This window comes from Tympanuchus pallidicinctus, unplaced genomic scaffold, assembly GCF_026119805.1.
Source record: "Tympanuchus pallidicinctus isolate F22 unplaced genomic scaffold, pur_lepc_1.0 scaffold1, whole genome shotgun sequence".
In the NCBI taxonomy this organism is placed as follows: Eukaryota; Metazoa; Chordata; class Aves; order Galliformes; family Phasianidae; genus Tympanuchus; species Tympanuchus pallidicinctus.
This window is the reverse complement of record NW_026294618.1, coordinates 27,666,276-27,682,310: the sequence shown is the minus strand read 5'-3', so window position 1 is coordinate 27,682,310 and position 16,035 is coordinate 27,666,276. Positions and strand designations below refer to the sequence as shown.

The following is a 16,035-nucleotide window of genomic DNA, read 5'->3' as shown; positions in this document are numbered from 1 at the left end:
CAGTTACTGCAGAGATGATGACCACAGAGGTCATCCTCACATAAAAAGGACAAGGGGAAACTACATATTTGATGACAACATGCCTTACAGTAGAGCACAATTTTTCAGTACTCATGAAGGTTTCTATGTAATGTACTTACTCTAAAATATTTGAATTATTTTTCCTTTGCAGTTTATATCACCAAAAAAGATAAGCAATATTGGAAAAAAAAAATTTCTCCTGAAGTTATCCCATTAGAAGAGTTTCTTGCTCTTTAACACATTATATATCTCTTAAAGATATTATTATCTTAGTAAGTTCCAGACATCGTGAACACTTTGAAAAACACATCTGGTATTACATCACGCCTGTTCTTCCCTACCCCACCCTTTTAAAGCTGCTCCAAGGTTTAGTTGCTATTGGCTGTCTCTGAAATGGAATAAGAAATAAGCATTCCCATAGTATGCAATATCTGTAGCCCATTCTAGTACAGTGTCCTACAGTGTCTAGTACAGTATCCTGTCTCTGGCAGAGAGCAGAACAGGATGCTTCAGTAAAATGGACACAGCTATCTAAACAGATGTAATTCGGATGATTTTTATTAGGCTTTCAATTAGAAAAGCTCATTTTCTACAATATTTTAGGAGACAGAGTTCAGCCTTGAAAGCCACATGCTAATTTCTAATTTGACAGATCTGTCAAATTCAAGAACTGAATAAAAATTTCAATAGCTCACATAAGAAAGCATAAAGGAATTACTGAAGTCTATCCTCATCTAATTCTATCTTTCCCAGAACACTGCAACAATGAACATTTGCAAGTTCATGAACTTATTAAAACTCCTCACGAACAATCTTCATTTGCTACCTCCTTTTTATCTGCTGTAAGGACTATAGATTTGTATTTCTACAGGTCAAAATAAACATACATCAAGGTTCCTAAATGGATGCCAAAATGTACAGTAAGTGTTAGGACATGCATGCAGGAGGCTGACCCAGTGGTAACAAGATAGCAACATGAGAAATGGCAGAAATGAGAAGCATTAGATAGAACAAGACAGGGGAGTGAATGTAACAGAAATGCTGGCCAAAAGAGAAATTACAGGAACAAATATTTCACAAATATTGATAAGAAGGTAAAGTCAGTAAAATTGAGTATAACAAAGGAACGAGAAAACTAGAGGCTCTTCGTATAGAAATGAAGATGGTGGTGTTTCTTCTGAGAGAAGAAATTTAACGGAGAAGTCACCATTTTGATTGACACTACTTTTGACAAACCTGTAATTAGATTTCTTTCTGATACTCAAGTCTTAACCAGCCTACTAAATCAACTTGATTAAGGAAAAGAACACAAAAAATAACAATTCTGCCCTAAAACTGTAAAAAGGAACATGGTTTTTATGAATTCTTAAAATCATGAAATGTTATTAATGGTGTCTCAGCATTACTGGCATAAGATGCAAGAGGTTTTCTATATAAATTTTCCTTTTAGACCAGTGACAATCTCATACAATACATGCTGTGCTCTGGAGTTCCATGGAGAAGAGAAAATAACTTAGTGATCTGACAAATGTTTTTCTTACCAAGTCTGAGAACATTTTATTTGTTCAAAAGAAGTGTCAGGTATAACCGGAGCCAGAAAACTAAACAGTTTTTCAGTTCCTATGGTTTTAGTCATTTGGATAAGATCAGAACAGTCAAAGAATTTGAGAGAAAGGAACTGAATATTTTCCTCTATGCCAAGCAGCCTTGACTGCAATTCTTTTGTGACAACATGATGATGTCTTAGCTGCTTATATTTGGGATTCACATCTTACATGTCTGCAGTGTCTGAGAAATCATATAATAAAGGAATTCTATCCAATAGTAGTACTATTTAGCCTGCCCATGAAACAACAGGAACAACTTAAAACACATACTCTTGTGAATACTACAGAGGGAAATACGACTCTTGGTACTTGCACAGGATAAGGAAAATGTCACATAATTTAAAAGAGCCTGCTTCTGCAAATTAGATTTTTGTGCAGACTTATTTGTTGCTGTTAACCTTGACACTGATGTTCATCTGGGTTTGAAAACCACGCTGAGGGTTTATAAGAGCTTAATGAGCAGGCAGCTCTGCAGCTAAGACCAAGCAGCTGGAATTACTGTACTAAAAACTCTGCAGTCCAAATGGGGAACTGGATTTGCAGGCCTGGACATTCTGAGGAGTACTTTCAGCAACAGACTGAAAATGAGCTACTCTGGGAGCAAACCCGGAAACCTGAAGAAAGTCAGGATAAGTAAAGAAAGTTTACTGGGGGTCTGTGGCAGTGAAGCCAGAGTTTCTGAGGTTTATGCTGCTTAGAAGCAGGCAATTGGACTGAAGAGCTTCCACAAGGACTGGAGAACCAGAGGGACCAGGGGAGTGATGAGCCAGTGCTCTGTTTAACAGTTCATTGACGATACACTACTAGTTATCAGAAACAATGCAAACTTCAAGAGCAGCATTAGATAACAAGGGCCTACAGCCTTTTCTCAGCTGCCATTATTTAGTTATCCACAGCTGCGAAATATCTGAGAAATCCATTAAGCTTTCACCCTGAGACAAAAGTTTACAATAATAACAGACATGAATTTGATCAGAGAAGTCAGGATAACTGAATTGTTAACTTTGTATGAACTTATCAATAAAACTCTCTTTTGTTCAGAAACGTTAGAAGAATTGTTAATGTTACACTAAGTGTTCTCTCCAAGTAAAACATGCTTTTGGTTCCCTAATGCTTTACTTGATGAATTCTGACTTACTCTTATCAGGATCACTAAGGGCCTGAGAAAATTGTATCATACATTGAAAATGTTCTCTGAGCTCTCCACAGCTAATGCTTCTACATCAAGACAGAAAAGAGATGAAACAGGTAAAATGCATTTGCATCTGGCAATAGGTGCTCTTGGCTGAGAGCAATCAAGCTGCTTCTATGGCAGCCACATCCAGCCTACTGGAGATGTACTCATTTGTCCAGGAAATACCGCAGTGTATGCGTGAAACAATGTAAAATTCTTCAATATTGCCATCATCTTTTGAGAATAAATCTTTCATTCTACAAGAGAACTATTTGGGAAGCATTATCCATTTTTATTTTTATTGCTGGATGAAGAAAATGTTTTCAGACTTTCTTGCACATAGTCCCTGGCTTGCATGAAATTCACTTAATCTCACATCAGGATAAAATCTCCTAGTACACCACATAATATATAGAATACTGAAAATATAGTAATCAATCCAACACACTAACAAAGAGTGTCAAATCAAATTTTTATGGATCAAATCAGAAACTTCTATGGAGAAATAAAATTTGGATATACTCCAATGAGGAAGACACCAGAATCACATTCTTGCCACAAAAATTTTAATTCAAGCAACAGCTTCAGAGTCAGCTGTATAACATCAAGCTGTGTACGTTGGGATAACTTTTTTAATCTAGGAGGCATTTTCAGAGCTTCAAATAATAGAATACACCTTTTTTCATTTTATACCTCAAGTACTTTTAAATGTTGCCATTGGTCTTTTCCAGCTGATGTCATTCAAAAACTTCAGATGGCTGCACTATTCAAATGTTTAAATCTTACATCTACTGTTTCTTCATACTTTCGCTCCTTGTATTTCCTTATTTCCTTACAATGCTAAGACAGTTTAAGATTAGGGAGCAAGAGAAAACCCATGAGAGTGTGAAGGTAAACGACTGTTACTATCACATCAAGAGAATAGGTTCTTTTGAAAATATTCATATTTCTGTTGGTTTTTACACAAAAGCAAATAACATGACCCAATATGTGTACATTTCACCTTCTTTACACTGAAAACTTGTGATTTTCTTATTGCTCACTTAAATTCATAGGTCTGTCCTTTGACATTTATGTACATGAAAGAAAACAGTCTTTTATGTGAAAACGTTTTTATGCAGTAATTTAGAGTACCACCCTTCCCAGTAGAAGAAAAATACTTAATGAACTAGCTTGTTAAACTGTGTAGAGATCATACACTAGATTTTCATTTATTTCTTTTTCTATCTTTCTTTTTTTCTTAAACAAATTACATTAGAGTCAGTCTTCCCCCAGCTACGCATGACGCATGCTGAGAGATTTGATAAAACTTCCTGGGTTACTTACTGTTGCTAAAGTACTTCATTTATGTTAGCATCCCACGGTATTCATTTTTGCCTGCACCACTGATCAAGAAAATTACATGACTCCTAAAGGAGTCTGGAAGTTTCGACGACTAAGACTTACTTTCAATTCACACTCAGAAGAGTGTGAATATCACACTCATTTTATTCCATGGTAGTAGCAGAGATATTCATATTGAGAATTTGTCCTTATTCCATATGTGATATGAGCATAAGTAATTGTATTTAATGGGATTTCTCTCAGACAGTATGTCCATGAACATCCACTTGTTACTGCAATAAAAATGATGGCATTATTAATGTCAAGTGGCTATAAAAGTCAAGGAATATAACTTAAGAGACACTACTCAAGAAAACTGACTGTTCATATTATACAGACAAATGGCTGCTTACAGATGTAATGCGAATACATACCACAGGAGGACCATATTAGTAACGTGCAAGTTATTTATAGCTGCTGCTTAAGAAGCTAAAAACAATGGCAACCACATTACTAGTACTTATAGTGAGTATTTGTGTTGTCAGATGGATTTTTAAAGTCTCAGATGGAGACACAGCACGACAAACCTTGGCTCAGATTTGTGGAGTGATAATCTAGGAGGTTGTGCAGAGCAGTTAATATGTTCACAGTTCCTGCATCCAAACCTGTTTCTGAATGAGATTCTGACTGACCCAATTAGCACAATCTGCAAGGGATGAGAGACTTCATCGTTCTGGATAACCCATCAACATTGTACAAAGCTAATCTCCAAATCAGTTTTGATTTCCCCTGTTATTCGACTTCATTCTAGCCAAAACCTTTTCTGCAGTTAAGAAAACAAAAGCAGTAACAGGAGAGAAAAAAAAGGAAAAGGAATTTTCTTCTGACGCCTCTGTTTCCTGATTTTGATTAAAATAAATTCAGATTTATTTCTACCGAAATGTTCAGTTATCATTTTTCCTGTTCTTCATCTGTGAGTGCAGAAACCGTCTTCCCCCCAGGCAGAGACAACAGCTGCCAACAGCCAACACCACTAGCTTGGAGTGTTTGCAGGCTTTCTTTCTACACCACTGCAAATTATGCCCATGTAAGCAGATTAACTTGATTATTTCGGAAATATCAGATGTTACATTTACGCATATGAAATGAGTTCAAGAAATACTGATAGCAACCAGGAGTCAATGACACATAGTACTTTGCATTTAAACTTACTGAGTGGCATCTCCACGCACTCTAATAGCTGAATCCAAAGCACATTTTTTTTTACATATTGTTAAAAAGGAATCATGTGTGATTCGAGCAATAAAGTCTTATATTGCCTATGCAATTCCGTTTCAGAAACATTTTAAAGCCAGATCCCATGATGATAATCCACCGGGTTTTCTTTGACACATTAGAACAGTTCACTAAATATTCTGATTTATAAAGGTTTAGTATTTTACACTTTCAGTGCCACAATTTCAAATATGTTCTAGAGTTCACCAGATACGTGGTATACCTTACTCATCCTAAAAAATTTGTGGAACAGGATCCCATGTAGTAAAGGAGATCATGTAAGACCAACAGAGAAAAGTCTCCACCGCTATGGAAAGAAACACAGATGTGTTTTTCCATGCTGTCAGCAAATATGCATGACAGAAATATATGGTTCACCTTCACAGACAAGTAGGCTACAAGAGAATACCTCTTTGAATAACTAAACACAGTTTCAGCTCAGTACATAGTATATGTTTCCACACAGAGGATATCTACCAGTAGCCAAAAATAGCCTGATTTAACAAGCATTAAATTATAGTAACCTAAACTAGAAATAAATATTTTTTATTACTACAGTGTACATAAAAAATCACATGACAATAGAAGTGTCAAAGTCTTCTAGATGGTCTTAAAAACTGTATCTGTAGCTCAATGCAAATAATAATATGCATTGCCTGTGCTCTTAGCAAGTCCAGCAAGACTGTCATAGCATTTAGGTGTCAAAAGCTGAAACATCCACTCTTTTGGCAATGCTGGCGGAAAAGGCTTGCTGAAATTTGTTTTACAAATCCCCCATCTCATTTTTTGTCTAGAATTCCAGTGATAATGTGAACTATTCCTCAAAGATGTAGACAGTCAGGCTCGGTCCCTCTGTGAGATACTTTCTGCCTTCAGCTGTGATGTTTTGCAATTGGAGAGCAACAATATGCTTTAGTATCAAAGCTTAAACCCAGGCTGACTTCCAGCTAGGTCAAGGAGGAGACAGGAGGGGACAAGGGAGATTAAAAAAAGAATGATAGCTTTCTTTTTGTTTTTAAATGTTTATGTCCAAATGATACTGCTTTGCCATTTTATTTATCACATTGACAAAACTCTGAATTTCTGCCCTCTTGTCTTAGTTTAATACATTTGAAGATAAAAAATTAAATCAGGCAGAAGTGACTGTTAACACTGATCAAGTTTATAGTGTTAGTGTTAGCTCAGGTTCAAACATTGATGTGAACCCTATGATCAGACTATTTTTAACTTAGATTCATACTACAGCTCAAATATGGACCAGATCAATTAATTAATTAGGCAGTGAAATCTACCAGAGAAAATAAATGAAAATTTAACTCAAACTCTTCATTACATGAGCCACATGGAACAACGAATGACCCATGGCTCTTATCCATGAATGGTTAACAGTCTGTGCACTTTCTTTTCAGAAATTAAGGCTCCAGGCCTAGCTTGCCTCCAGAAACACCCTTTTTTCATCTCTGCTGTGCTGATTTATCATGGAGGGTACCATATCCTTATTTGCAGCTCTCTTATCCAAAATTAAGAACTAAGAACTCATACCTCATCTGAACACACTTACGTTTCTTGCCCATATTTCCAAGCACATATATTTTCTAAATCCATCAATCTGGCATAAATTCTGAAATTCATTGCTTGACTATTCCCCCAAAAGTCTGCAACTTCAATGTTTTATTATCTTCAGTTTACCTCTCTTCCACGAATGCCTTCTGGTCCTGGTTCTCCTTTTTCTCCTTTTTCACCCTAAAAGAATGAACATGTAAGAAGAATACTAAATGACAACTCTTTTTTAACAGGAAAAATATTTTAAGACTCTTGTATGTTCTACATGCAGTGCTACAAGTACACTGTTGACCGCACAAGGAGAATTATTTCTTAGATTCCAAAAGAAAGAGCTATGAAAGCTAAATCACAGTGCCAGTGAACATCCATAAAGACTTGTAGAAAAACATTCTTGATTCTCACAGTGCTTTGAGAACAATGTGGTTAAATAGAAATTTAAGGTAGGGGATATTTAACCTATTTCATTTTGTTACTGCTTTTCAATAAGCAAGTGATGTTTTAAAAATCTGGTAACAGAAGTGTTGTCAATATTATCTTTGACTAGTACTGCCACATGGTTCCTTGACTGTAGTTGAGAAAGATTGAAACAATTTTTGTTATATTTTTTAGAAGGAGGAAAGTAAATGACATATGTCTAATTTACTTAAGAATAAAAAGAAAAAAAAAAAAAAGTGGAAGGGAATATTCAGAACGAATGATATAGTTTGGTTTTTGGACTTCCATATGAAACATAATATTATTTGTAAGACGGAAGAAAGGATTCAGTTCTGTGCTGTTTCTACCTACCACGCTATTCTAGTTAATATAGATTTCACTAGAAGTTACCAAAATACATCTGTTTATGAAGCATAATTTAAGGGGAAATGCTAGAACCAGCAAGTATAAACAGCTCTACAATTCCATCTGTGCCACTAGACTGAAATTTATCAAACTATAAAAATAAAATCATTCTGATAGAAGCATAAGGACTGACTTTACTAGAGTCCAAGCTCTTCATTAGTCAATCAAAGGAACAGCCCCACACTGTATTTCAATGATCTCCAGTGAACTACATTTGTTTGAGCAGAACCTATTCATTATGTCAGCATAATCTTCATAATTCTGTTAGGTAAATGGTACTGAACTGAGATTAGTCAGCTAATTCCATTTGTGACACAACTCTGATTCAAAGCTATTCCTCCTGTGGCAATGACAGAGGGCATTTCATCTAATAATCTGTCTTACAAAACGAGTTTGTATGAGCTTTCTCAAACAACTAAAGCCTACTAACAAATTAGCAAACAAACTGCAAATTTAATAATCCCATGCAAAAGATGGCTTTGGTAATTTGTTGTTTCAATTTTAATATATCTTGTCGATAACAAACCAAATGCTATACATTAGCTTGAGCGATTCTGTTTTTACCTCAAGTATTGCTTTATTCCTTGTAAAAACTCCAAAATTTTAAACATGATGAACCTGATTGCAAGATGTTTAAATGATTCCAAAAATTTGCAGGAATATAACACTGGTTATTCTAGTATTTTTAATCTATTATGTTCTCTTTGTTCTCTGGATTATAACTTTGTTTGAGATAGTAATAATCTCTATAAGTTTAAAGAATAATGGTTAAAGTTCCAAAGTTCTTATTCTTTTTTTTTTTTTAATCCCCCTATTAAAACTTCTAGATGAAATAAAATGACATTTTAGTTTTCATCACTGTGACACACTGGACAATTAATACTTATTTCAATGCCTTCCAACTGGTTTCAGATCACATTGCTACAACTCTGCACTATCTACAAAGGTACAGTTATATATTTACCTCATATATTTAGCTATATATCTAACTCCTAATAATAAAGCATTTCTAGGAGATTTAAAAATATTCCAATTTATGGAGCTTTTCCTTCTATGGTTTATCTGCCTACATAATCTACGAGAAAATGGTATAACTATCCACAGTTCTGATTCAGAAGTAGTGATAGCAGCTTGTAAATTCTTTAATGCATATGTAGAAACCTTAGTTAAAAGTAGCTTGTGATAATTTGTTACACTGCATCTACATTTACATAAAAGCATGCATTTACAGAGCCTTAAACCAAAGAAGCTCGCCCCTTAGTCTTGGTTGTCATTTGCCCTGATGTTAGATTAGCAGCACGTGTTGGAAATCCTGCCTTTTCCATCTTCAACAGGCAAACAGTAAGTCTAAAACGTTGGCAAGTTGTTTTAGGCACATGCAAGCGTAGCTGGTGAAGGCAGGGAAGAAAGAAAATCTCCATTTGTTATGATTTATGAGATACTCAGATTTAAAATGTTTGTCAGTAAGACAAAATGATAAAAAGCACTCTTTTCTAATGAGCCCAGAACTGCACAGAACCCCAACATCCTCAGGCTTCCTGCCATGTATGCCATTTTACACTGAAAATATTCTGATTATTTATTAGAGTAAATTATCTATACTTGCCAAGCCTATTGTGTGGAACGTTCGTGTTCCTTGTGAAGCAAAAATTCAAATCTAACAGAGATCCATTCTTACAATTTATTCTTCTGCGAACAGAGCCAAGTCATGCTTATTTCAGTGAATTACTCTGCATAATTAATAGCTTAAAATGTAGCAATTTGCAGAACTGCTGAAGCCACTCTGCAGTGTAGATGAGGCTGTTAATAATCAATATTGTGGGTTATCTCATAGATTAACAAAAAAGAAAAGAGAGAAAAATGTGTTAATGCCATTTCTGTCTAATGTTCCTGCCTGCATATACTGTATTCAGATGAGACAATAAAAGACTATTTGGGAGGTAATTGCAAAAGCAGGATGACAAAACTCTGGAAGTGCCATGTCTTGTTTATTAGCTTACTAAAACTAATCCAATATAACACTGAATTATTTGTGGTGCTTTGGGTGCATTCTGCCTTCAATTTCCCCAGTGGAACAAGCTGGTGGGGTTGCTGCAGCGTGAGTACTGGGAAGGACTCAGTCTCCAGCATGCTATGCTGGAATGGTAACATTCTTTAATTAGAGCCAGGGGTTTGCTCATGGTTTCTGCAAGACTAAAGCATCAGCCTCAAGCCACTTGGCAACCTTAAGGGTGCCCATTTTCCTTGCATACTTTTTTCTTCCTTACTATAAAAGCAAAGTAATGTATTTGGAAGTAAAATACATACATACCTAGAAATTACCTAAAAAGGTAAAGTTTATTTTTGCAGTGCTGCTCTGTTAATAATACTAATCCTGTGTTCCTGATATCCTTTGTTCCAGGCATTTTTCAAGTACCACTGTTCGCAATAGCTGAAATATTCTCCTAAGTATGCAAGGCATACAGTATCACTAACTCAGCGCTTATACTTCATAAAGTTTAACTTCTTAAACTGTGATTTTACCCTACTCAGTCTTTACGATAATTAAATTTTCATACATACACACCCATATGACTACTTCTCTTTTCACTGACAGGTTTCTAAGAAAGCTGGGGTTACAAAGGTCTCCATCCCAGTAACACTCTTTCTGACTGACCTGTGAGCCTTTGTGTGAAAATAGGATACCATGCTGCAAGGAAGCAGCAGCATTCAGGGAGAAATAATGCTGAAGCATTATGCCATTTCAGAGATGCAGTTATGAAGACAAACTAATGATCCTGTCTAAGTTCAGTCTGAGAGGAACTGTGCAAGTAAACGGAAGAGTCACAAAAGCAGCTTATTTCCAAACAGGCTTTAACTCACATTAAGCTGTTACCTAAGCAGGGTCAAAAAGAGACTGTAAAAACACAGCAGAAATACACATGAACAACTTTGACCTGGAAGGATGTCACTGTGAACCCTGTGTCTTCCCAAGCCCACCTGGGATATACAAGCACAGCATAAAAGCAGGTAGTGACAATACTTCCCAGGCACCAGCAATCTGAAGAGCTGCACAGATACACTTATCTAGAAACCATGACCAAAACACTTTTGATTCCAAACTGTGACATCACTGTCTAGTGCAAGAGCCACAAACAACAGGTGTCGTGACTGGCCAAGCTGGATAATGTGTCAGGAGAAAGATGTTTCCTTCCTGCTTCGCTTAACGTACACTGGGCAATACTGAAGCACATACTGGCTGACTGCTGCTTGGTGTCACGCACTACATTTCTAAGCACGCTCCCTGAGAAGCTATATAAAGACAAACTACTACGTCAACTGAGTTAAAAATCTTAGGCACGGGATGAGCTGAGGACAAGCCAATCCATGGATCCAAACTACACTGGTGAGCTCTTTTTCCCTGTCAACAGGCACGAGGCAATCATCTATTTTTATTCTTTATAGGAAAATCTTAAAAGGCATAATGATCTCAATCAATAAGAACTGCCATGAAAAGAAAATCAAATTCAACAAATGCTACAGTGTACTGCTCTCCAGCTGGAGAAATCAGATGCACGAATAACAAATAACTTGTATATCATTTGCTGCAGAAAGGGATACAGGGATTACTACAGATCATACAGTGGCTGCGAGTCTGTAACACAAAGCTATTTTTAAAAGGCCAAGTTCCACTTTGGGATGAGCCAAAAGCAAATTGAAAAAAATCCATACAATTACTCTAGTTTACTTGTCACTGATGAGAACAGTGAAGGACAGTGTCCAGTTCAGGACATAATATTTTGCACTGAACACTGCCAGCTTTCAGATACCTGCTCTTCTCCATGATAGAAAGTATGAAAAAAGTCTTCTCCTTTTCCAATGATAGAAGATATGAAAAAAACAACCACATGAGAAAAGAGTGAACAGTGGAGGAGTTGATGACTCTGAAATATGGAAAAGAGTGCTGTACATGAGACAAAAATTTTTCTATAGTAATTCAAGTAAAAGTTCTCATTTGTATTCAGAAAGTTTAAGGTAGAAGGATTGAAAACCCAAAGTTTAGACAGTAAAAAAAAAAATAAAAAAAAAAAATACGGTAACAACTTATTTACGAGGAAAACAGGACTGCCTTCATTGCAGATTTTTCATAGTAATGCTCCAGATATCCTTGATGACATCTACTGTATTTGCATGTAGGAGTGAAGCAGGTACAACACACTTCCAGCCTAACATTTCCTTTAGAGTGCTCCTTGATTCTGGTATCTTGGAAAATATGACAAAGCAATGCATTCAAATGGAACTCGCTCTTAGAATTACATACTTGCTAAGTAATGTTTGCAGGAAGCGTGTCTTAAGGAGTTCAAATGCTTTCATTTAATAAATATATTCTTTCTATTTTTTATTTTTATGAGGGTACTGAAAGACAGGCACCTGATTTGAATGACAGCAATATACATGGTAACAAAGTGACTTCATACACCACGCCAATACCTGCATGCACAGTGCCTAAACAGTTCAGAGATGAGGAACAGCAAAATTAAAATCAAACCAAAGGACACTGAGGAAACATGAGAGGACAGATAGAAGTAAACAAAAAGTAAGAATGAGCAGCCTCTTTAGGCTGAAGTAACACATTTGCTTTTAGTCAAGTCATGTATTTTCTTTGTATACTCTTTGCAAAAGCTAAACTCTCAAATTGCAACATTAACCAACACCAATTTCCAGAATAGTTTAAAAGATCCACGGCATACCAAGTGGCAATAAACTGGCCTCAGCTGGCCTTACTGAAATCCCCATTCGGGTGGCCTAAAGAACTGTGACATACTTGAGAACTAAGACTTCAGAGAACTCCAATTCAATATATTCACACCTCGAAAATGCTACAGCATGTTGCACCAACAACACCTTACTGAAAACACTGCTGAGGAGTCTTTTGGCCTCTTAATGCATTTCTAACAGATCTCTAAATCTAATCTCAGTCCTTACTGACAGTGTGACATTATCTTACTGAAATTGAAAGGACTTCTAAGGTTCCTTGATGAGGGCCACAGATATTAATTGAGATTATTAATGTACACTGAAAGGTACTAAATAATATTGTAATGAGTAGAACAAGTAATCTATGCGCATGGCATAGTAGGTCTTTTCATCTAAAAGACTTATCAGAGTGAGAGACAAAACCACAACTTCAGCCTTTTGGGTGATGTCAGCCAGTGTATAAAGAAAAACTACTGAGATTTCAAATCCTACTTGCTACAATTTACACAAGACTCATCACAATCTAACACGTCCCTTTGATGTCAACAACAAATGCCCCAGACTATCTCTGGTCAGGCTCCAGATGCTCATGCTACCTTTGTTTTTCACAACATTGAATTTTGACATTGTGGTTTGAAAACTTTGTTCTGTATGCTATCATTGTTCATCCTTCCATCACCATTTCACTTTTTTTTTTTTTTTTTTTCCTATAAGCCTTTCAATGTCAATGAGAAAAACAAACAAACAACAACAACAACAAAAAAACAGAAAAAGAACACTGCAAACTATATCCTTTTTGGTACTATTGTTTGAGAACATATTCTCAGAATTGGAATGAAATTTTTTTTATCCCAAGGTTAAAGTTTTATTCACAAAAACCAGGCAAGGTGAAACATTATATTTTATAGCATTTACCTTTTTTTTTTTTTTTTTTGTTTGTTTGTTTGTTTTTTGTTTTTAAACAACCAAGTTTGCTCTATAGGAACCCAACTTCTATCTTAAGTTCTATGTTTTAAATATATCTTTGTACTGTCCCTAGCAGAACAGGATCATAATACTTCACCTGGGCTTTCACAAGTATTTGCACTTTTACAAAATTCTAATGTTTTAATACTCTAAAGCAGAACTAATGGTTGAATTTGGCTCCAAGATGCCAAATATACTATTTTTTTAATTTTATTATCTTGTGTTTCTATCAGTAGATTAAAAACTGAAAAGAAAAAGCTGTCTGATTTAATAAGCACTCTATTTTTCCTTCCTTAAGTAAATACTACAAATGGCTTTGACTTTCAGCTGCAATTGTTTAAAGCTCTGTCTGCTTTTCAGTGGGGAGGTTTCTGTTTATACAGGCTTAGTGTTAGTGTTGAATGAAGATTTTTCCGTAGGAGGAATAAACCAGCTTCTTTTCAGGGACTGTCTCCTAAGGAATCTAAAGCCAATCTGTTCTTCTTAGCAGCTGACAAATAGTATTGCTCTCACAGAACATAGTATTTTTTAGACACCCATACTTTCATGATTTTGGCAGGCTACTGCTATTGTTATTTAGATTCTGAGAGATGTTGTGCAGATGGTTACATTAACGTCAAGTGTTTGCACAAGTTGATGGACTGCAATGTCTGTTCTGGAAAGGCTGCATTTCTATTTCTACCACATGACAACAAAAATAATGTCATTTTCTGTAGCTAAGATTATTTCTGAGTTGTGTTCATCAGACCTGTAGAGACAGCAGTAACATTTAACTCCATCTTCTCAGGCTACATTAAGTTTATTATGATCACAGAAATACAAACTTTAGACCAGGAGCTCCTTGAAGTTTCAATAAAGTTCTCATGCTCTGTACTAAAATCTAAATGTGTGATATTTTCAGTCTTCTGATAGATACGTATCTGAGAAGGAGGCTTGATCTGTGCTCAAAATACGCATACCTTGCTCATACATTACTAAGGGCAATTCAAAACACAGCTAGAAAAATGGTTGTCTTTTGAAAAACACATAGTAATTACAGCTTTTATGTAAGAACTTTCCTCCTTTGTTGGGAGGGTCAAAATCCACATTTATCACATCCCTGACAACACTTGATTTAAACCATCCCATAGGATATAGCACATGAAAACAACTGTCATCTTTCTATCCTAGCTAAGTTACAGTGAACTGTCTAGAGCAAATGTGCCACTGCAAGCTTTGTAGCCCATTGCAGGGGAACAGGTACATTTAGAAGGAGCATCCTGGGAAATCTGATCTGCATCTGCCAGACAGCTATCGACAACAGAGGCAAGTTTAGGTTAACAATGGCATTCTGTAGGTACTCATACATGGACACATGTCAAACTGTTTCTGCATGTATATACTGGCCACTTCATATCAGGGAGATCAACATCATTCCTTCCCACGCCCCAAGAGACATCTAAGACAACTGAGTCACCATTTACTGCCACAGCCTCTCTGAACTTCTGTGGTAAATTAACTGCTCTTCTAAGCTAGCTTCTTCAGTTTCTTAAATAAAACACAGACAGTCAATGACTGCAGTGTACAAAATAGAGGCATAAAGCTGCTGAAGGAGTTAACATTAGACATATACGCATACTTCTGTGCTATTTCCCATTTTTCTGCTTTTGGACAAATCTCTCATAACATCCTTACTATATCCACATTAGCAAACAGCACTGTATGACAGAAAAGGATTTATGGAGCAAATGATGCAGAGAACTAGATTTTCACATTATACATATTTTGGAGGAACTATTCCAAATCTACTTCAGGGTCACTTTAGTCTGTTTTCCTCAACCCAACAGCCATTATCAAATTGCAGTTGCTTAGGCTACAATGGATCTCTCAGTTTAGCTTCACTCAATCATGTTGTTCTTCTTCATCCCTAAAAACATTCATAGTACTCTAGCACTTCCTGGTTCTTCAAATACATTTGTTCTTTTGAAGGAATTGTTGCTGAAGAAAAGCTAGAAATCAGTCTGATGACACAGAATCTGATGAGATACAAACCAGTACACGAAAGCTGTTTTCTAGTCAAGAGTTCCTTGATTTATTTGCATTCCTAGATGTCACACAGTGTTGTAATAGCACTGCACAGGGACACTGAAGATACGAAAAAGGAGACGAAGGAAGAAGTCTGTTCTTCTCATTGACACTATTGTCACAACAAACACGAACTACTAGTAAAGGGAGAAGAAATAAGTACATGCATGTTGCTGACTTCTCAACAGCCACAGACATATCTGTCCTTGCAGGCTGTGAAAAGATGAAATTTTATTTTTGTTATATTCATGAACAACGGTCCTCTTCAACAGTGACCAATGTGATCAGCCATTTTCTTTTTTCTTTTCACCTCTCTCTTTTGAAGTCTGATGTGTATCCTAACTGTAAAGAATGATCTAATAAGATAGTCATTCAAAACTACAGACTTGATTTAAACCTACAAAGTTCACTGATTTAACTACAAGTATTTCATTTGCAAATTTTCTTTTAACATTCATGCTCATT

At 36.0% G+C, this 16,035-nt stretch overlaps 1 protein-coding gene across 5 annotated transcripts in view; it reads right to left on the bottom strand.

The window, feature by feature from the left end:
• Positions 1–16,035, bottom strand: part of COL19A1 (collagen type XIX alpha 1 chain) — a 183,385-nt gene that overhangs the window by 84,785 nt on the left and 82,565 nt on the right. For all 5 annotated transcript variants that reach the window (XM_052673086.1, XM_052672996.1, XM_052673238.1 and 2 more), the window contains one exon: positions 7,090–7,143. In XM_052673086.1, the coding sequence (XP_052529046.1) occupies positions 7,090–7,143 (54 nt within the window). The remainder of the gene's footprint in view (positions 1–7,089; positions 7,144–16,035) is intronic.